The sequence below is a fragment of the Euphorbia lathyris genome, chromosome 8 (assembly GCF_963576675.1).
Source record: "Euphorbia lathyris chromosome 8, ddEupLath1.1, whole genome shotgun sequence".
Taxonomy (NCBI): domain Eukaryota; kingdom Viridiplantae; phylum Streptophyta; class Magnoliopsida; order Malpighiales; family Euphorbiaceae; genus Euphorbia; species Euphorbia lathyris.
In genome coordinates, this window is record NC_088917.1 from 87,232,770 (window position 1) to 87,256,960 (window position 24,191).

The 24,191-nt window shown below is 35.6% G+C and overlaps 1 protein-coding gene and 1 pseudogene across 1 annotated transcript; one reads left to right on the top strand and one right to left on the bottom strand.

The window, feature by feature from the left end:
- Nucleotides 1–17,152: 17,152 nt before the first annotated feature.
- On the top strand, nt 17,153–18,641 carry LOC136204054 (protein KINESIN LIGHT CHAIN-RELATED 2-like; annotated as a pseudogene).
- Nucleotides 18,642–19,061: 420 nt separating this feature from the next.
- On the bottom strand, nt 19,062–20,982 carry LOC136203718 (large ribosomal subunit protein uL13w-like). Its single transcript, XM_065994931.1, has 4 exons — nt 20,611–20,982; nt 19,883–19,999; nt 19,720–19,807; nt 19,062–19,341 (listed from the first exon to the last, which is right to left on the bottom strand). Exons 1-4 carry the CDS (start codon nt 20,880–20,882, stop codon nt 19,198–19,200), a joined length of 621 nt encoding a protein of 206 aa, XP_065851003.1. The 5' UTR covers nt 20,883–20,982; the 3' UTR covers nt 19,062–19,197.
- Between the last annotated feature and the right edge of the window lie 3,209 nt (nt 20,983–24,191).

A 24,191-nucleotide genomic window follows, 5' to 3' on the forward strand; every position in this document is an offset into this window, starting at 1 on the left:
CTTAACGTCGAAAATGGTACAATTTTACCCCTAACGTTGGAAGCCAAGTGCAATTTTACCCCTAACGTTGATAAATTGGGTCAATTTCAGACACTATTATAAAACACATATATTTTTGTTCATTTTTCTGCACCAATTGCATAATAATTCGTTTAAAAAAATGATTTCATGTTTTTATAATTTAATAATAGAATTTGAGATTAATATTTATAAATTCGGTGGATTTTTTGAATTTTTTTTGTCTAATTCGTACAAAAAGACAGTATATTTTTTTATTTTTTTTTACATCCCAACGAATGTTTGTGATTTGTTACTGATAAAATGACACACGTATGAAGTGTAGATAACAAGATTCATGACCGAGAAGATAGTTTGATGAATTATTTCTCAAATTGACCTAATTTATTAACGTTAGGGGTAAAATTGCTCTTGGTTTCCAACGTTAGGGGTAAAATTGTACCATTTTAGACATTAGGGGTAAAATTGCTCCTGGCCCAAAACGTTAGGGGTATTTTTGCACCTTAACCCTATAATTAATAGTCTTTAATCCTTGAACCAAGTTTTCTGTGGGGCCTAGATGGCTTGCATTAGGGGTGCACGTGGTCGGTTAACCAGTCCATTAAGGTTAATTCGGTCAGTTAACAATTTTATCGGTTTTTTAAATATATTAACCATACACTAGTCCACTAAATTTGGTTAACCACTAATTGGTTAACTAATTATTCGGTCGGTTAACCTTTTATTTCGGTTTTTAACCATTTCCAAATAAACATTGAAATAATATAAAAAATAATCATCATCAATCAAGAAAAATAGACAACCTAAAGAGTTAATTTGGCTTGAACCCAAAAAATATATGCTGCTTGACGGGTGTCGAATCCACCAAAAATAATTATAACTTCACAACCCTCAGTAACAGGCTTGCACAAGTGTAAGAAAAGGTCGAACCCAAAGGATTAGTACTGATTTAACTAAATTAATAACCAAGAAAATAACAAAATTAAATAAAGAGGGTTTGAGTAGATTGCTGAACTAAGTCAACAAAAATAACAAAATCAAAATTGAAGTTTAATATAATAAATAAAGAAGATTTCAGCTAAGGGGTTCTCAAGCAAGGAATTCAATTAGTCTTGATCATTGATAGATAAAATAGACTCTTATACACATACCGGGTCAGTTTGGAGTATTCTTCCTTAATATTAAACTAGTCAAGCACGACAAATAACTAGTTCCTAATCAATAAATAATCTAGACTTAGCGGTCAAGATTCAATCTATTGACATCATTATGAATTAGAAGAACCCGACCTTAGCCAACCGACACTCAGCATAGACGATTCAGAAACTAAGTTATTTGTTCATTCGACTCAAATAAACCCAATTACTTTTGTATTAATGTCACATGAAAGACAATCTCAGGTTGTCAAATCTGAATCTATTCTTTCAAATACAAAACTAACTTAATTTATATTATCGATTGCTACTATGATTGGTTCGTTTAGGTAAAACTCTAACTTTACCAATTCAGCTGTATGACAATCCAATTCAAAGAATGACATGCAGTTATCATTCAAAGTATGAATAATCAATTGAGAATAAATCTCTAAAATGCAATGAACAATAAGCGGCAAGATTTATAAGAAGAATTAAAGCACAACAATCTCACAATAATGAAGAAAACCTGTCCTTGAATTAACCCTTAACCGAAATTGGAAGTTTAGCTATAAATAGCCATGGAGAACAACCTTTCTCTCTTGTGAAAGAGAGAACAAAATAAAAATAAAAGCTAAACCTAAAAACGGAATGAAAATTGAATGTAAAACCGAAAATGTTCATTAGAGATAGATCCTCTCCTATTTATAGGAGTTCTCCAACCCTAATTAGGAGATAAATCCTAAATAATTATAAAAAATAAATATTCTAACTTCCTTATACTACTTGACTTCTTCCTTCCTGATTTGTAGGCTCAAAATTCCTTAATAGACATCTGAAAACGTGATGGAATTAAACAAATTCGCCCTTGATCTATTTGGAAAGATTTCCGCCCGCATGCTTCTTAGTCTTGGGCAAGACTAACTCACAGTTTCGACTTCAGGTCTTTAAAATAGTTCCAGATTTTATCTTTAGCCAAATTAGTTCCAAATATCCCCAATTCAACTCTTTTCTTCATAATTAGTTCCTGTAGAGGTATAATACACAAAACAAGCAATAAAACCCGTGATAATAATCAAACCTGCTAACAAATAGCATAACAAGTGGGTATTTTTATTGCTAAAATAGACACTTATCAAACACCTCACACTTACCCAATGCTTGTGCTCAAGCATACCAGATCATGTCAACAGTTCTTAGCTCTAATGATTCCGTGTTTACTAACCTTTCTCGATCCCCCCTCATAATGCAAAAGTTATCAGCCATTAACTCTCCAAGTCAAGAATTTATTCATGTTTAAATACACAATGTAACTGCTTGAAAAATCTAACCAAATAAGCTTTTGACCATGTACATGAGAGATGAATTAAAATCAGCAGCACCCTCATAGAGGTCATTCATTGCACTCAATTGTTTAAGCTATAATTAGTTTTAAGAAATCACTCAAGTCACAATCTAGAATGAAATTACCATAAGCTTGCCAATATTTCAAATCTCTACCACTTAGTATGAATTCAAGACACTAAATCAAAGGGACTTAAAAAATGGGTGCAACATAGGTTGGGGGTAAGGGGTTTGGAAAAGAAAGGGAGAAGAAAGGGAAACCAAGAGTAGTAAAAATATACATTCTACTCTGAAAAGGGCCAAAATGAAAAATCAAAACTCAATTATTTACAAACGACTTACAATTCTTGAATTTCAATATGAATGAATGTTCAAGATGAACTTAGACAACTATTAACAAACTCTTTTTTTTCTGCCTCTGATTTGTTTTTTCTTTTCTTTTGAGGCTCTTTTTCTGGTTTTCTTTCTTTTCTAAAGATAATACTAGAATAAGAAATCGTCCATGTAGACACCTTTTGAAGGACAACCACATATAATTATAATTAAAGGACTATTCAATTGAAATCCTTATACTTTAATGAACCAGACTCTGACGGATAAAATGTCCCTGGCCAAAGGACTCAAACAAGGGTTATGTCAAGAATGGGGAAAAGGCTCAAATGTGGCTAAACTAAGGGCTGGATACAGTTATTTTTGTTAGTCTTGAGCAAGACTAAGGGTTCGAATTTATTTGAAATGGCTAAGAAAAAAAACCTAATGCCCTTATCATTTTTAATGCTCGAATACATCAGTGTGGTCTCGAAATGCATAACATGGCAAGTTCTAGAATTTAAAACTAAAATTGGACAGCACTCAGAAACATAGAACAAAGTGTAATGTATTTTGTTCTTGCATTTAGGCTCAAAGTCTTTCCAAAAATAGGGATAAAAGTGGTGTTGCTTCATTCAAAACATCTTTCCATGTAAAGGGAGATTAATCAAGTAGTTCATATGCATATTTAACGCAATTATGCAATCCCGACCTTTTGAAATCAACGACCTTACTCAATACAAGACTTAAGGATTTCAGTACTAAGTCAGAAACCTAGTTTCAATTGGGCGCAAAATAGAGAGCTAGCATTGGTAATTTTAAGGACGAAGCAAGGGGTGGACACCTCACACTATTTCAACACATATCCCATAGAATTAAATCCAATTTTACAACAGCAAATTCATAAATTTGCAGCAGTAAATCAACACCAAAAACCAGAAAATTTGCATCAATAAACTCAGAAAATTTCAACAGTATATTCAGAAATTTAATCCCAAATATACCAGCAGGAAATCATAGAAAAAATAGAGCAAATCATCACTACTAATTTTAGAGACCCCTAAATACCTCACACTTAATTCTCGTATTGTCCTCAATGCGGAACAAAACATGATTATAGGATGAAGGGCAATAGAAATTAAATGAAAGAGAAAGAAGAAACTGCCCTGATATGAATAACCATTCGATAATGTAGTGGAATGGTGAGGGGTTTATCTGCACCGAAGTTGACAGTGACGGGTCTGATCGGTGCTGTGTACTGACTGCTACATGGGAGGGATGACGGCCTCCTTGAGTTGTAGGAATGGTGGAATCCGAATGGTGAAGGTGGAGTGTGGATTCAAAATTGGAGAAAGATTGGGGAATGACTATGGTACATTGTTAGAAAATGAAGGAAATGGAAATATGAGGGTGGTGGTGCTGGGAATGTAGTGAATGGGTCGAAGGATAAGTAGGAATTAGAGAGTGGCGGTGGTGAGGGATAAGTGGGACTAGGGTAAAAAATTGTGATTAACAAAAATTGGAAAATTAAAACAATGGTGAAATCAGTTTGTTTTTTTCCTTTTTAACCCCTCTTATTCAACATATTGGGCCATTCCTCTTTTTTTTTCTTCACTTCTTTGGGCCTTTATTCCTCCATTCTTTCCTTTCCTTCATATCTGTAAATAAAAAACCCATAAATTGTAAGCCCTTGAAGAAGATGATGGTAGTTAAGTTGGTTAGTTAAATAAAAAAAAAATCAAATGAAAATGAAATTATGAACATTAGTCTTAGGCAAGACCAATACTGGACTGCCTCCCAATAGCGCCGCTAGTTAACGTCTTTGGCTAGACATTTGTGATTTTACACTATCCAACTCCTAATCGTTCATCCTCCTTTTCATCCCAATCATAACAAAAAATATTTTCAAGATTGTCCGGGTTACTCTTTTCCTGCACAGTGGAATCAATCAAGCTATCCTAAAAAACACAATGAAATTCAATTGGATATAAAATTATACCCTCTTGAATATCCAAATTTTCATTAGCCTTAGATGAGTAAATCAGAAAATTTTGCTCTGAATTTATGATTGAATTATTACTTGCATCCAAAATATAAAAATCCTTTGAATAATCTAACTCATCGACAGCTATGTAATTTTTTTTATCATTAATTACCTTGTCATTTTCTATTATTTTCATATTCCTCTAACGCATAGTCATGAACTAAAATCGGAGTGACTAAATTCAAAACAATTTCATCAAGGGACATACCAGAGGTTGATGAATTAATAAAATATGATTGATAATTATTTGAACTTGATTGGTTCCAAAAGAAATTGGGACAAAGAATAGTATGGATCAGAATTCCAACAATACCCATTGATGAGTTGAAGCACATGATCCATAATTATGAAAATGGCTAATTACAAATCTAGCCCAACTAAAAGGGTCCATTTACATATCTAACCCACTTTGCTTCAATATCACCAAATTAGACACTTTCATCCACTTTGGAAAAGAATACTCTTATTTCAATTCATCTTCTTTCTCAGATTCTGAACGTCTTTCTCGTCATCCCAAACGGGCGAAAAGACGGTGGTTTATAGAGAGAAGAGATTTTGTTTCGTTCAACCTTTGAAGAACTAGTGTCTGCGGAAGAGGATTAGGAAGGAAATCTTAAAAAATAAGAAAGAAAAAAAATCTAACAATTGAACTGCTGTGATGTCGCATTTGTGACGAATTCGTCGCAAATGCGACAAGATTTGTCGCATCTGCGACAACGGTTGTCGTATTTGTGACGAAATGCGACAGCAAATTGTCGCATTTGCGACAGCAGTTGTCGCATTTGCGACAATATGCGACAACAATTGTTGCATTTGTGAAGTGGTGTCGCATTTGTGACGAAATGGGACAAATTCGTCATAAATGCGACAACAATGGAGGAAATTGACGGAAAATTATGGAAAATAGAGGAAATTGAAACAATACCATTACAGATGAAGAAAGAGGCAAGACTAGCAAGAAAAACATGTATATAAGCTAAAAACATACCATTTCTAAGGGAAATTGAACATAATACTTCAATAATAACTAACGATTGGTATCAGAAATTGAAGAACAAGAACCGAAAAAAAAGAATAAGAAGAAGAAGAAGAAGAACCAATCGAAGAAGAAAGAAGAAGAAGAAGAATCGAACGAAGAAGAAAGAAGAAGAAGAATCGATCGAAGAAGAAGAATGGATCGAATAGAAATATGGGTATTCTTGTCCAAAGTGGATGAAAGTGTCTAATTTGGTGATATTGAAGCAAAGTGGGTTAGATATATAAATGGACCCTTTTAATTGGGCTAGATTTGTAATTAGCCCTTATGAAAAATCACTCAAAGGGAAAAAAAATACAAACCTGGTTATTAATAAAATTAAAGCAAGTTAAACTAATCCCCGGCAACGGTGCCAAAATTTGATGGGTGTCGAATCCACCAAAGATAATTATAACTTCACAACCCTCAGTAACAGGCTTGCACAAGGGTAAGTAAAGGTCGAATCCAAAAAATTAGTACTGATTTAACTAAATTAATAACCAAGAAAATAACAAAATTAAATAAAGAGGGTTTGAGTAGATTGCTGAACTAAGTCAACAAAAATAATGAAATCAAAATTGAAGTTGAATATAATAAATAAAGAAGATTTCAGCTAAGGGGTTCTCAGGCAAGGAATTCAATTAGTCTTGATCATTGATAGATAAAATAGACTCTTATACACATATCGGATCAGTTTGGAGTATTCTTCCTTAATATTAAACTAGTGAAGCACGGCAAATAACTAGTTCCTAATCAATAAATAATCTAGCCTCAGCAGTCAAGATTCAATCTATTGACAGCCTTATGAATTAGAAGAACCCGAACTTAGCCAACTGACACTCAGCGTAGACGATTCAGAAACTAAATTATTTGTTAATTCGACTCAAATAAACCCAATTACTTTTGTATTAATGTCACATGAAAGACAATCTCAGGTTGTCAAATTTGAATCTATTCTTTCAAATACAAAACTAACTTAATTTATATTATCGATTGCTACTATGATTGGTTCGTTTAGGTAAAACTCTAACTTTACCAATTCAACCGTATGACAATCCAATTCAAAGAATGAACTGCAGTTATCATTCAAAGTATGAATAATCAATTGAGAATAAATCTCTAAAATGCAATGAACAAATAAGCGGTAAGATTTATAAGAAGAATTAAAGCACAACAATCTCACAATAATGAAGAAAACATGTCCTTGAATTAACCCTTAACCGAAATTGGAAGTTTAGCTATAAATAGCCATGGAGAACAACCTTTCTCTCTTGTGAAAGAGAGAACAAAATAAAAATAAAAGCTAAACCTAAAAACGGAATGAAAATTGAATAAGAATTCCAACAATACCCATTGATGAGTTGAAGCACATGATCCATAATTATGAAAATAGCTAATTACAAATCTAGCCCAACTAAAAGGGTGCATTTACATATCTAACCCACTTTGCTTCAATATCACCAAATTAGATACTTTCATCTACTTTGGAAAAGAATACTCTTATTTCAATTCATCTTCTTTCTCAGATTCTGAACGTCTTTCTCGTCATCCCAAACGGGCGAAAAGACGGTGGTTTATAGAGAGAAGAGATTTTGTTTCGTTCAACCTTTGAAGAACTAGTGTCTGCGGAAGAGGATTAGGAAGGAAATCTTAAAAAATAAGAAAGAAAAAAAATCTAACAATTGAACTGTTGTGATGTCGCATTTGTGACGAATTCGTCGCAAATGCGACAAGATTTGTCGCATCTGCGACAACGGTTGTCGTATTTGTGACGAAATGCGACAAAATGCGACAGCAAGTTGTCGCATTTGCGACGAAATGCGACAGCAGTTGTCGCATTTGCGACAAAATGCGACAACAATTGTTGCATTTGTGAAGTGGTGTCGCATTTGTGACGAAATGGGACAAATTCGTCATAAATGCGACAACAATGGAGGAAATTGACGGAAAATGGTGGAAAATAGAGGAAATTGAAACAATACCATTACAGATGAAGAAAGAGGCAAGACTAGCAAGAAAAACATGTATATAAGCTAAAAACATACCATTTCTAAGGGAAATTGAACATAATACTTCAATAATAACTAACGATTGGTATCAGAAATTGAAGAACAAGAACCGAAAAAGAAGAATAGGAAGAAGAAGAAGAAGAACCAATCGAAGAAGAAAAAAGAAGAAGAAGAATCGAACGAAGAAGAAAGAAGAAGAATCGATTGAAGAAGAAGAATGGATCGAATAGAAATATGGGTATTCTTGTCCAAAGTGGATGAAAGTGTCTAATTTGGTGATATTGAAGCAAAATGGGTTAGATATGTAAATGGACCCTTTTAATTGGGCTAGATTTGTAATTAGCCCTTATGAAAAATCACTCAAAGGGAAAAAAATACAAACCTGGTTATTAATAAAATTAAAGCAAGTTAAACTAATCCCTGGCAACGGTGCCAAAATTTGACGGGTGTCGAATCCACCAAAGATAATTATAACTTCACAACCCTCAGTAACAGGCTTGCACAAGGGTAAGTAAAGGTCGAACCCAAAGAATTAGTACTGATTTAACTAAATTAATAACCAAGAAAATAACAAAATTAAATAAAGAGGGTTTGAGTAGATTGCTGAACTAAGTCAACAAAAATAACGAAATCAAAATTGAAGTTGAATATAATAAATAAAGAAGATTTCAGCTAAGGGGTTCTCAGGCAAGGAATTCAATTAGTCTTGATCATTGATAGATAAAATAGACTCTTATACACATACCGGGTCAGTTTGGAGTATTCTTCCTTAATATTAAACTAGTCAAACACGACAAATAACTAGTTCCTAATCAATAAATAATCTAGACTCAGCAGTCAAGATTCAATCTATTGACAGCCTTATGAATTAGAAGAACCCGAACTTAGCCAACTGACACTCAGCATAGACGATTCAGAAACTAAGTTATTTGTTCATTCTACTCAAATAAACCCAATTACTTTTGTATTAATGTCACATGAAAGACAATCTCAGGTTGTCAAATTTGAATCTATTCTTTCAAATACAAAACTAACTTAATTTATATTATCGATTGCTACTATGATTGGTTCGTTTAGGTAAAACTCTAACTTTACCAATTTAGCCGTATGACAATCCAATTCAAAGAATGAACTGCAGTTATCATTCAAAGTATGAATAATCAATTGAGAATAAATCTCTAAAATGCAATGAACAAATAAGCGGTAAGATTTATAAGAAGAATTAAAGCACAACAATCTCACAATAATGAAGAAAACATGTCCTTGAATTAACCCTTAACCGAAATTGGAAGTTTAGCTATAAATAGCCATGGAGAACATGAACAAAATAAAAATAAAAGCTAAACCTAAAAACGGAATGAAAATTGAATGTAAAACCGAAAATGTTCATTAGAGATAGATCCTCTCCTATTTATAGGAGTTCTCCAACCCTAATTAGGAGATAAATCCTAAATAATTATAAAAAATAAATATTCTAACTTCCTTATACTACTTGACTTCTTCCTTCCTGATTTGTAGGCTCAAAACTCCTTAATAGACATCTGAAAACGTGATGGAATTGAACAGATTCGCACTTGATCTATTTGGAAAGATTTCTGCCCGCCCGCTTCTTAGTCTTGGGCAAGACTAACTCTCAGTTTCGACTTCAGGTCTTTAAAATAGTTCCAAATTTTATCTTTAGCCAAAGTAGTTTCAAATAGCCCCAATTCAACTCCTTTCTTCATAATTAGTCCCCGTAGAGGTATAATACACAAAACAAGCAATAAAACCTGTGATAATAATCAAACTAGCTAATAAATAGCATAACAAATGGGTATTTTATTGCTAAAATAGACACTTATCACTGCTGATAAAAGAAGAATGCAGGTACTTGATTTTGGATCGTTAAATTTGGAATTAGTAATATATGTTAATTAGAAGCTTTTAAACTCACGGAACATATCCAATTTTTTTGCAAAAGAGAAAAACTAGTAATCCACATGAAATAATTATTTTTATAGTGGTCTTCCATGTTTTCAATATTAAGTCCGCGTGAAATAATTATCATTTTTCTGTAAAAATATTTCTTGTAAGATTAACAAAAAACCATAAACTCATGCTGAGGAAGTCATTAACGGATTAGCGTTTTGGATTTTTTATTTTTAGCCGTCAACGGTTGTTTTGAGGCGTTGAGTGGCCACCAATGTTAAAAAGTGTAAAGTTCAGTGACCATATCGAGAAGAAATGAAGTTCAGTGACCATAATGAGAAAATAGATAAAGTTCAGTGGCCATAGGTGTAATTTACCCTCCTTGACCGTGTCCCCTTACTACATAATACTTTTAAGTTTTCTGTCAGTTTCTTTAACTATCCCCTACCTGTAAAAAGATGTAGAAAATTGCGGTAGGATCCATACAAAGTCGTTTGCTCATGTTTAATGTTTCAGTTTTTTAACACAATCAAAACTTTAGCTAAAATCAAAACTATAAAAGTCCTAGATCTTATATTAATCTCTGACACACCCCCGCACGCAAATGCCCCTTGGACTTGCAGCGTGTACAACACAAGCCCATCCCACCATGTGTTTTAATTCCACAAATTAATGAAGTTGTTAGGACTCGAACCTTCCACCATTTGGTCCTTGACAAAAACTACTGTAGCTAACACATCACATTCTCATTTTATTTTTTCTTTTTATAAGCTTCAAGCTCTATTTCCTTCCCACCCTTTTGCCTTTTCTTCATTTCCTCTTCTTTCAGTCTTTGCTCTATTTTACGCATGCATTTCTTCACATGAGTTTTCGATGCTCCCACGGATGTGTGTCTATCCTTGCACAACCGATATGTCTAAGGTCCACTGTCCACATTCCTTGGTAATTGCCTAACCGTTTCATTCGCCTTCCCATTCTCCTTCCTGACAATGTTTGTTTCTTTTCTTCCTCTTGCCATCTAAGTAACACGCCAAAAATTATTAGTTTAAACTAACACTTAAATCTTAAAGAATTGCCTCATTAGTAATACTACGGGGCGTTTGGTATTTTATTGGGATAGGGATAAGAATAAATGGTTAGGATAAGGATAAAAATATGATAGTCTAGAATTATTATTCAATGTTTGGTATGCGGGATAGAGATAGGGATAAAATAATACATTTTACTATTTTAACCTTATTATTTAAACTACATAATATTAATTTGAGGGATAAGATGGACTTTTACAACATATTAAAATCGCAGGAACTTATCCTGCCTCCTTATACCACCCCTTTTAGGTATAAGATTTGAGGGATAAGAAGCTTATCCCTCATCTGTCTCCCTCTTCTGTCTCGCAAACAAACACGGGATAACTTATCTCGTGTTTTTTATCCCTATCCCACATGCTATATCCCTCCTAACAAACACCCCGCTAATCTAATTCCTCCTCCTTCCACCTAAGTAACAGGCCAAAAATTATTAATTTACTGAAGAAAATCTAGCAACTAAAAATCAAATCTTAAAGAATTGCGTCATTAATGATAAAGAAATATAATTTCTCCTCATGTCAATTATGTAACAAGCCAAGAATTATTAATTTGCTAAATAAATATAGAAAATAACATTCAAATCTTAAATAATTACCTCATTAATAATAAAGAAAGCTAATCCCTCCTCCCGCCATCCGAGCAACAAGCCAAAAACTATTAATTAACAAGCAAATCTTAAAGAATGGTCTTATTAGTAATAAAGAAATCAAACAAAAATTTAGTTTACTAAGGAATAATTAAATCTTCAAAAATTATCCAACTGATAATAATGAAATCTAACAAAAAAAAAATAGTGTACTAAGGAATTATAGAAACTAACAATCAAATCTTACAGAATTAACCCAATAATAATAAAATCTGATAAAAGCTTAGTTTATTAAAAAAAATCTTCCAATTAATCAAATATTAAAGAACTTCATACCTCCTTCATGATTTGCTGATGCATCGCTTGAAAAATCTGATGAGAGAATACCCCCGAGCTATATTTTCATACACTCGAGGTACTCTACGTCAATTATGGGATAAGTATACCCCGTCGTTATCAAGAAATAAATATGGTTAAGTTTAGGTATCGAATACACGAAATTTATACCCACAAGTATTAAACTACTTGGTTTTATAAAATTATCTAGGCAATGAATATTAACTATCATAAGCTACTCCTAACTATATGCGAGATAGTTTCTAGCGTTCAAGCCCTTATGGGGTGATACAGATTGCGTTAAGTTACAGCACGAAAACGATATTTTAGATTATACACAAGTAACAATTTACTCTTGAAAGGACGATGCTATATAAATTGACCAACTCCATTAAGTATTTAGATCGCGATCCTTTTTAAGGCGATTCTAATCTAATAGATTCGAAAACTAAGATTTCAAAGTCCCGTGGCCTGTTAATCCTACAATTTCTGGTTTGTCAATTCTGGCAAGGCAACACCTATATGAATCCTAATGGATTTCGGAGTTTGTAATCAACCTACACAATAATCAATTATGAGAATCAAAGAAAAGAATAAATATCAACAAGTATATGGAAACTGAAAATCGTAAATTATATATTAGAATTATGAAAAGCGTTAAAGCGGAGTACAACCGAATCTAGCACATAGAAAGAGTACAAACTCGTTAACAAGATACAAAAGGAAGAAGAATCAACCCTTGGAACTAGCTAACCAGACTCAAAGTCTTCACTTTGGATTCAGAGGTGGAACTCTCGAGCTTGGGGAACGAGGATGGAACGTAGCTTCGTCGGGATTATGGAAGAATTTTTCTACAACAAGCTCTCAAGGGGTAAGGTGCTTTATTTGCTTAAAAACTGAATGTCTAATTGAGTGTGAAGCACCCTTATTTATACAAAAACCAAGCTCAGGGTATGATCATAAATTACACTTTTCTTACACTTGTTCACATGAAAATACTGAAATTGGGGTAACACGGCGTGTTGACCAGGTGACATATTGTGTTGACTAGTTTTTAGGTGCTGATCAGATGAATGATGAACTAGATAGCCTTGTGAGGAAATAATCCACATGAGGAGTATATGTCCATGATTCGTTTATTTACATGGGGTGTTGATCAGGTGACACATCGTGTTGACTTTGAGACTATGGAGATAGTTGACTATTAGTCCACCGTATTCGTCCATTTTTTACCCACACGCCATGTTGACTATGTGACACACTGTGTGGGGTGCTGCAATGCCATTTTTCTCCTTTTTTCACATGGCGAGTGGAGAGCTCTTTTTGTTTAGGGTTTAGAGTTTAGGGGTTTAAGTTTTAGGGTTTTGGGGTTTAGGGTTTAGAATTTAGGGTTTAGACAGTTAGAGACCTACTTAAAACTTATGACACAACTACCATATAGTTTTTTCAAGCGGATCGATCCCGTCATATATGTGCTACATGTGCATATAGTCACAACTAACTTAACAAGTGTTATGGCTAGTATTAGTTACTACCATATAGTCATCGAATATACAAGTCTGTAGTCCTAATCATTCTAATGACAGAATACACTTGGGATATGGTTTTACGATTGTCAATCAATGTATTCTCTATTAATATTATAGCACTAGATATGAATGAACTAGATTAATGTCTTTATTAATATGACACAAAAATATTTTACAAGAACCAATGCCTATGAACTAGGGCACACCAACAGTCTCCGACTTGAACTAGTTCCAAGTGGGTATTGCCTTAAACACTATAGATCTAGTACGACCAAATGCCTTGGTAAATAGATCAGTAACATTGTTCTTGGTGTCAACCCTCCGCAATGTAGTGTCACGTGGTAAGGTGATACTTTCTAAGTACGTGTTTGGATCTCTTGTGTGACTTGGGATCCAGTGCTTGTGCTATGGCCCCGTTATCATCACAGAAAACATCAAGTGATCTTAGGAGAGTTTGACCTACTCCTAGATCAGTTATGAACTTCTTGATCCAAACTTGCTTCCTCTACAGCATCGCATACAACAATCTACTCAGCTTCCTTTGTAGAATCGACAATCATTGGCTGCTTCGAGGACATCCAACTCATGGCACCACCATTTAGGAGAAAAACCATAACTAGATTATGATTGGTTATCATCCTCCTTAGTCCCTAAACCCACATCAGCGTAACCTGATATTGCCTTCTCCTCGTGACCACCAAATGCTAAGAAAACCATCCTTTGTACGATTTAAGGTACTTCAGGATAGCCTTGACTGTCTTCCGATGCTCCTCTCCGGGATTTGATTGGTATTGACAAGTCATGCTTAATGCAAATGCAACAACTGGCCCGGTACATAACATGGAGTACATGGCAGATCCTATACCTAATGCATAAGGAATCTTTAACATGTTCTCCATGTCCTGCTTGTTTAAGGACAATATTTCTAACCAAGCTTCAACCCATAGCGGATAGTCAAGAAACCTTCCTTACCCTGGTATGTGCTGAATCTTTTAAGAACATTGTCTATGTATGTTACCTGACTCAAGCCTAGGAGTTGGTTGGATCTATCTCTGTAGATCTTGATCCCTAAGATTGTTTCGGCTTCTCCTAAGCCTGCAATTGTTCTAGCCCAACCTCTCAAGAATTGAGTATCTTAATTTGGGCTTTTAGGCTTTCTATTCTGGTTTTAGCCATTGTTTATGGGCTTTTCATTCTGAACTAGTGACACCCTCATTGAGACTATAACTATTCTTTGGTAGGGACTATAACTATCCTCATTGAGATAATTCTAATCGGAATTTATCAACAGTTAAGATTTCTCATCCCTCTCCATGAATGAATTTAATGAAAATCGAATCTAAAATCTTTTCAACAAACTCGGCTCATGTTACCAACTAAACTACAACTCGTATATAGCAAAAGAAAAGATTATAAAAATAAGAGAATATGTGAAATATCTATTCGATGATATATGCACATATGAGATATCAATTAAATATTATATACTCAATTGATAAACCATATATCGATGGGTGCAATGCCTTTTACAAGGGGACAACTGTCATATGAGGATCACCGTTTGTCCATTCCGACTGGTGTCCGACAAGGTATATAGACTCATCGTAGGATAATTGAACTATGTTGTTGGTGTAGTAACGATCTACCCATTCGTATGAATTAGTCAATTGATGCTCACACGCAACTTTGCATACATGTTTACAAGGAAACTGAGAAAGTTGTCATTTCCTACATGTGAATGTTCTTTCATTTAAGTAGACAACTCTCCCTTTTTTACGATCTCCGATCTGAAATGTCTAGGCGTTTATTCGATAAAACGTACAAGTGACAATTTTATCAACATGACTTATTATCTTCTTTTCAGCCCAATGCGAAAAATGTGATTTTCGTGATCCTGAAAGTAAAAGTTATTATGTTAATATGTATTGCATTCAAGTTGCATAAATTACAATAAATGATTGTGTACCTACCAATTGTTGTCTCTCGTAAAACCGTCGTTGAAGAGTAGCTCTTATGTACTCTTCCAACATTGTGATAGGTAAATGTCTTCCTACCACCATAACTATGTTCCATGATTCTGCTATGTTTTTTGTTATCATGTTATACCGATAAGTATGAAAGTATGCCCGTGACCATTTCTCGACGCCGACTTGCTAAATATTCTACTGCGGGACCATGTAGGTGTCGAAGTGGAGAAAATGACTCGTTAAAATCGAAAACTCTATAAGCTTTAGTAGCCCGCTAATACATCTCATTTATCTTTCTAATTTTCTAGAATTTGGCTTTCACATTCATTCTTAAATATTAATAACAACATCCATGTATCGCATTTAGAAACACTAAATTCACTGCATAATCAATTCCCTTGTGCCTATCCGAAATTATGACAAAATTCTCTACATCCCCAATACATTCTTTAAGCTTGGCCATAAACCAAGTCCATGCCTCATTGCTTTCGTTTGGTCCAACCCCAAAAGCAAGAGGATAAATATGGTCATTACCATCTTTGCCAACTGTAATGTACAATTGGCCGGTCAAATAATGGATTCGAGCTAATATCATTTAAACCAGGATGGATGTGAGGTTGAAATCTATGATCTTTTCTTTGCTTGGCCGATGAGTGTCAACTTCAACGGTGGTGTCACAACTTGATTGAACAACATTATCTATCTTTATAACTCGCGGTAGTTGTGCATTATTGTTCACGAATCAAAATTAACATATAGTGGGATAACATCGCTTGGACTCTTTCGACAATACTCTATAAAGCACTCAACATCACTTGAATCAACAACCGGAACTACAATTTCAGGAACTTTGTTTAGACCTTATGTAGTTTGCATAGTCATACATACGTCAAAATGATGTTGAATCAATACATGCAGAAGTGTAAACTCTCTCTTATAAAATCTTGAAGTTGATTTTTGTTGAAAGTCGATTCACCACCTCGTATGTCATTGCTTTTCTCATGGTTTTCGATTGCCCGTTCCATATGATCACACACAAAATCCCAGGTACAGCTTCATGTTTCTCTCTCTCTCTCTAGCAGGAGGAGGAAGCTTGGCCTTCTTTTCTATCTCTATTTTGAATGTTAATTGGCGTTCAATTTGAGTATATTTTGTAAACTTGTTAGGAATTTATTTAGAGAATTAGATATATGGAAGAATGAGATGGAGAATGAGAATGAGAATGATGGGAATGGAGATGGAGACTACTCATCTTACAAAGAAAGCTACGTATAGTCAGCAATTGAATTCACACAGTGACTCCATTGGTCTAACTATAATTGACACTTCTATTGTACAATTGTATCACAATGTCTGTGAAATGCAGAGTTTCAAGGGCTAGTTTTTTGTCCTATGGCGCTGGATCCAGGATTGATTCCGAATTATGCCACCTTGTGGGATGTATTAAGCAAGTCGAGATAACCAAACAGATAATATAGTGCTCACACAAGAAGGAGATGCTGCTGGTGATGGAGACGATATTTCTGTTCAACAAAAGGATAGAGGCGGAGGAGCTGCAATCTGATTCAAGGGCAACTTCGAAGAAGAGCACCTCTCTCCATCAGAGTAAGGTGTTGTTTAATAAAACTGAAAATTAAGTGCTGAAAAAATAAATAGTAAATTTTAAGTGCTGAATATTATAAGTGTTTGAAAGTATCGAATGATATAATTTTTATAAAAATATTAGTTGATAATGTTTAACTTAAAACATTAAGTTAAATATTTTGACTTATCAAAATAAGTGATTTAATTAACTAATTTAAGTGGTAGAGAAGCAACCGTTATCAAACAATAAGTGCTTAATATTTTAATTTAAGTGATTATATGGGTTATCAAACAAGACTACCTAATGGGGTGAAGAGGAGGCATAGGAAATTTGTCAAGTTTCAGAAGGGAACAGAAACTCTTCTTGATAATCCTAACTTGCTCAAACAAACAAGCGATATGATTACTTCAGGCGAAAATCCACGCAAGGCTCTTGAATTGGCTGTTCGAGCAACAAAACCGTTTGAGCTTTGTGCAAATGGAAAAGCCAATTTGGAAATTGGTCATGTCCTTGCATGTTTTGGCTGCAATATATTGCAGTTTAGGCAAGTACAATGAGGCAATTCCTGTTCTTGAGCGCTCCAGTCATAGAGGACGGCCAAGATCATGCACTAGCTAAATTTGCAGGGTGTATGCAGTTGGGAGATACTTATGCGATGCTTGGCCAAATTGAAAATTCCATTCTGTGTTATACAGCAGGTCTTGAGATCCAAAAGCAAGTTTTAGGGGCAACCGAACCGATCATGCCGCTATGTTGCCGAGGCTCATGTACAAGCATTGCAATTTGATGAGGCACTTGATATCCACAAGGAGAAAGATGGTCCTGCATCCCTTGAAGAAGCAGCAGATAGACGGTTTATGGGACTTGTATGTGAAGCAAAAGGAGATAACGAAACAGCTCTCTCTCGAGCATTATATATGTTCTAGCAAGTATGGCAATGGCAGCAAATGGGCAGGACTTTGATGTTGCTTCAACTGATTGCAGCATTGGAGATGCATACCTGTCATGATGAAGCTATTTTTGCTTATCAGAAAGCACTTACTGTGTGCAAATCAAGGAAAGGGGAGAATCATCCAGCAGTTGCTTCTGCTTTCGTACGTTTGGCTGATCTATATGATAGAATAGGAAAATTCAGGGATTCCAAATCTTACTGTCAAAATGCACTTGGTATCTACAAAAAGTCCAATCATGGGATTCCTGCAGAAGAGATAGCCAGTGGATTTTTTAATATTTCTGCTATCTATCAATCAAGCAGTGAAATTATTGAAACTATATGGAAATTCTCCAGGCCAACAAAGCACAATTGCAGGGATTGAAGCCCAAATGGGAGTCATGTACTATATGACGGGGAAATATGCTGATCCTTCTGCATTATTTGGTATTGCTTTGAACCAAATGGGTCTAGCCTGTTGCAGCAGCAGCAATATGCCATAAATGAGGCTGCAGATTTTTTTGAAGAGGCAAGAAACATTTTAGAAAAAGAATATGGGCCATGTAGGAGTTTACAGCAATCTAGCAGGCAGGCACATATGATATGATGCAATGGGAAGGTACATTTTGAATTTTCATCCTCTAACATTCTTGATTTCTTTAGGTTAATATTGTTATAATTTCATTCACAGGTTGGATGATGCTATTGAAAGTCTGGATTATGTTGTTGGGATGAGGGAGGAGAAGCTGGGAACTGCAAATCCTGATGTCGATGATGCAGGCAAGGTCCGGAATAGGAAGTCAAGAGCACTTACATTTACAGGAGGATGCCACTGAGGCAGCTTCATAATCTACTGATATATGTATATGTACATATACAAACAAAAGCTACATCTGCAACAAGCTGCTCTTTGTTTGTCAGGAAAATTTTAAAGGAACAAAAAAAAAAGAAAAAAAAAGAATGCCCCTTGTTCTGGGAGAGTGGTATGGGGCAAAAAGAAATCATCTTTTTTATTATTTGTATGGTTTAATTTTCAATAAAGAATGTGATGTAATGTTGGAATATCATTTTCTTGTTCTGTTCTGGTACATCCAACTATTTCTACATTGATAAGCTAAGCTACTCAACTCTGAAGCTGATGTCTTAATTTGCTTTCAGCTGAACTTTGAAGTCAATATGGTTGTCTTGCTTTAGATTACGGTTACTAGTAAAATGTGCTGTTAACATACAGCTTATCATGAAGCAGGACAGACATCTAAATTGAAACTCATTACTTCATAAAAAAATTAGGGAACCAAAAGAGAGATTTTGAAAATTCAGAATTTTCAATAATACCAAAATTGTACTACAGAAAACAGAATTTCAGAGCAACAGCAGTCTCAAATTTCCAAATCAATATGTGATAGGAGCAAGAATTTCTAGCTGGGGACCAAGCTTCTCCTCTGCACTCTTCAAAGCTTTAACTCTCAGTTTCGTCAACTGCTTCTTTCTCTCATACACCACCTGAGATCTCTCCTTTCTCTTCTTCTCGAGTTCCTGCACACAAATACCATAAAACCCTTCAGCATACTTTGCATATCCGATTAAGTGAATATGGAAATAAAACCAAATCCCTAACATATCTTGGGATCTAGACCTATTGGGTAGTTAACAATTATATCAGACCACAACAGCGAAAAGAAAGTAAATGTTCAAAGTTGTTGATATCACAAACAATGACAAAAGGCAAACAATCCCAATAGAATAATAAGCATAATCTGATATGATATTAGCACAGTAAACCTTGAGAAGTTAAGATAATTTAGTGCATCGTGATTATTGATATATCAGCAATAAGAGAAAAGATCAGAAAACTGAACACAATCTAAGCAACAACTGAATGTTAAAATGTGCTCAAGGAACAAAATCATATACCTTGATGGTTTCATAGTGGTTCCATCCAACCTCAGATGAAAGTCTACCCAACAAACAGTACTTGTGTCCAGCCTGAAGCCTCAACACCCTAATTTCACAAGAAAGAAATTATATCAATAACCAAAAAATAAAAAACTAAGTATGCTGAATTCAAAAGACCTACTTGAGAGCATCAGGGATAACCATCCTCTTCATCTTGTCATATGGAGGTGGAACACCTTCGTAAACTTTCAATCGAGCAAGTGCAGCCTCTCCACGCTTAGTCTTGTGAGGAATCATCCTTCAAAACAAACACACAGACATTTAGAATACCAACAAGGACTTGTATTCATCTGAACCAGCATATAAATTGCATACTTTAGTTTTTATATGATTGGGCCTTAACTACTAGCTGGAGCTTTTAGTTCAATCGGTTCATTGACATACTATCAGAGTCTCTAGGACCAAACAATCAAAGGGTTCGAGTCCCGACAACATCATTAATTTGTGGAATTAAAAACATGGCGGGATGGGCATGTGTTGTACACGCTGCAAGCCCATGGAGCATTTGAGTGTAATATAATCGAGCTTTTAGGTTTCATGACCGTTTTTGCAATGACTCATCTTCTACTACTAAACGATGCACCAAACTAGGGTTAATCCTCTATATGTTTTCCAGCTGAAACACGCATCTACTTTATTTCCAAACTCAAAGGCACAAATCCAGAACAGTAAGACAAACTTTATCGGCTAAAAACTGAATCTCGAATGGTCGTCTTTGCTCTATTATTCAAACTTGCATAATATTATCTAAATCGAGTAATTGAATCTCCCGTACAATGCAATTTGTAATCGAATATAAATTAAGCAGTACTGAAAAATTAAAGTATAAGAGGGATGAAATAATCAAACCCGCGGATGGTTCTCCAAAGGATCTTGGAAGGGGCGCGGAAGTGGATGGGGCCATGAGAAGGCTTAGTGTTCATGCGCTTACGCAAGAACCTCAAGTACTTCATCTTCTGTCTCACCAATCCACCTGAGGCGCATATCTCCTCGCATCTTACGACCACAACCTTTTGTCCGTTCAATAGCTCCTTAGCTATGATCGATGCAAGCCTACCAAGCATGTGGTGCCTTGCATCCACCACAACTTTCTTAGCACAGATCCCTGAACCAGACACCATTTTCGTCCCTCTCTCTCTCTGTATCTCTCTCCCTCTTTCTCTCTCTCACAAGCTCAGCGACTGCAGTGCTTCTCAAAACGGAAGAAATTAGAAGAGGAGGAGAAAAGGGGTGGCTCTAGCCCAGGGTTTATATGGGTTTTCAGAATTAGATACTACAGGGTTTTGGACTTCAAGCCTGCAACTGTTCTAGCCCAGCCTCTCAAGAATTGAGTACCTTAATTTGGGCTTTTAGGCTTTCTATTCTGGTTTAGGCCATTCTAAAAAAATATTTTAAAAAAGGTTTAGGTGTAAAAATACTCCTAACGTTTTGGGTCAGGAGCAATTTTATCTCTAATATCTAAAATGGTGCAATTTTACCCCTAACATTGGTAGCCAAGAGCAATTTTACTCCTAACGTTGATAATTTGGATTAATTTTACCCCTATTATAAAGCATAAATATTTTTCTTACTTATTTTGCACCCAATTGTATATTAAATCGTTCTAAAAAAAATTCATGTTTTTATAATTTAATAATAGAATTGGAAATTAATATTTATGAATTGGGTTAATTTTTTGAATTTTTTGGTCCAATTTGAACAAAAGACCGTATGTTGTTTATTTTTCTTTTTTTCACATCCCAACATATGTTTTATGTTTGTGATTTGTTACTGATAAAATGACGCATGCATGAAGTATAGATGATAAGATTCATAACCGAGAAGACAATTTAAATGAATTATTTCTCAAATTGACCCAATTTATCAATGTTATGGGTAAAAATTGCTCTTGGCTTCTAAAGTTAGAAGTAAAATTGCACCATTTTCGACGTTAGGATAAAATTGATCCTGACTCAAAACGTTAGTAGGGTGTTTGTTAGAAGGGATATAGAAGGTGGGATAGGGATAAAAAAAACACGAGATAAGTTATCCCGTATTTGTTTAGGAGATAGAAGAGTGAGACATATGAGTGAGACATATGGTTGTACAGTTTGTTATTCTTTAGGTAGTATAGTCATTTCCTCATAAGGAGGAAAGTAATTGATGGATTGATTTTGTGGCTCTGCATTCTTCTCCCTTGGATTGATGACCTAGCATGGTATATTAATTTCTTTGGGATTCTTATGTGTAACACCCCCTCTCAAACTTGGGATGTATGGGTTCAACAATCCAAGTTTGGATTTGAACATCTGGAAGGCTGGAAGATGTTGTGCTTTCGTAAAGAGGTCGGCCAACTGATTTGCAGATCGAATGGGGAGAAGATGTACAGTTTTTTGCTGAAGCTGCTCGCGTACCAAGTGACAATCGATATCGATGTGCTTGGTGCGCTCATGGAAGACTGGGTTGTATGCGATGTGGATGGCTGATTGGTTGTCACAGTAGATGATTGCTGGTGAAGGATGATGGATATGGAAATCACGAAGCAAGTACAGGAGCCACTGAATCTCGCATACGGTGGTGGCTAGGGCTCGATACTCTGCTTCGGAGGAGCTACGAGAGACAGTGGTTTGCTTCTTAGTTCTCCAAGAGATGAGGGAGTTCCCTAAGAAGATGCAGTAGTCGGTGAGGGATTTTTTGGTGGTCTCACAAGATGCCCAATCTGCATCAGCGAACCCTTTGATTTCTGCAGTGTTTCTAGAGGGGAAGAAAAGCCCTTGACCGGGGGAACCTTTGAGATATCGAAGGACCCGATGAGCCCGTTGAAGATCATCAGTTGTCGGAGTATTGAGTTGTTGTGACAATTGTTGAAATATGTAACTAATTTCCGGACGAGTATGTGTGAGGTAAAGCAGTTTGCCCACTAGTTGTCTGTAACCAGGGATGTTGGTGAGGAAGGTTGCATTTTGTGATGGTTTGAAATTCGGTGTTGCAGGCGTGCCTACTGGTTTGGAGTCTAAGAAGTCTTGGTCTTGTAAAAGCTCGAGGCAGTACTTTCGTTGGCAAATATGAATTCCTTGTGGAGCCCTGGCGATCTCGAATCCCAGAAAATATTTGAGAGCACCCATGTCTTTGATTTTGAATAAGCCATGGAGGTAATTCTTAATTTCTGCTACAGCTTGTTTGGAATTGCTGGTAACGAGCATGTCGTCTACATACACAAGCACTGCCAGAAAGATGTCTCATGTGATCTTAATGAAGAGAGAGGGGTCAGATGCTGTTTGTTGAAATCCAAATTTGAGCAAAGCCGCGGTTAACCGGACATTCCACTGTCTCACTGCCTATCGTAGACCATATAGCGATTTGTGTATTTTGCAAACTAGTTTGCCCTGTATTTGAGGGATTGCACAACCCTAAGGTATGTTCATGCAAACTTCCTCGCTTATTTCCCCATGTAAATAAGCGTTATTGATGTCCAGTTGATCCAATATCCACCCATTCGTGCTTGCTAGAGCAATTAATAACCGAATTGTTGTTATTTTTGCAACAGGTGCAAATGTTTCTTTGAAGTCTACACCTGCCTTCTGAGCGAAGCCTTTGGCAACAAGCCTGGCCTTATATCGGTCAACGGTGCCATCAGACTTGCGCTTTATCTTGAATATCCAGTGGCATCCAATCGGAGTCATACCCCGTGGAATTGCAGTGATTGTCCAGGTATCGTTTTGATGCAATGCCTGTAATTCTGTCTGTATGGCATCTCTCCAGTGTTCGTGATGGTAATCTTGCAAATAGGTGGGTGGATGTCTGAGCCTGGTTGATCTTCTTAGAGGTTCTGGTGATGGCTATGGCACGGTATCTGTAGGTTGGTCTAAAAGTTCTGGCGAATTTGCAATTTGTTCTGGTTGTATATGAGTGCTTGGTGAATTTGATGAATTTGGTGTATCAGCATGGGTGTCCTCAGTGTCAATCTCCTCTAATGTATTTGAATCCAGTTGCTCAATTGATCTATGAGTTGGAGATGGGGTTGTAGTAGGAGAAACTGGTTCATAAGGGAAAATGCTCTCATAGAAATAAACATTTCTAGAGATTGATATGTTATGTGTCTCTAGGTTCATCACCTTGTATCCCTTAACCCCAGTTTTGTATCCCAGAAAAATGCACTTTGTAGCCCTTGGAGTGAGTTTATTTTTGTCTCTATCGAGTGTCGAAGTGAAACATAGACTTCCAAAAACCTTTAGGTCCTGCCAGTTTGGGTTAGTTTTGTGAAGGAGAGTGAAAGGTATGGAGTTTTTGGTGGCATTTGTGGGTAACCTGTTTATAAGGTAAACAACATGAGAGACTGCCTCAGGCCAGTAGGTGTTATGCAGTTTTCTCTGGTATATGAGTGCTCTTGTAACGTTTAGGATGTATTGATGCTTTCTTTCGACGATCCCATTTTGCTGCGGGGTTTCAAC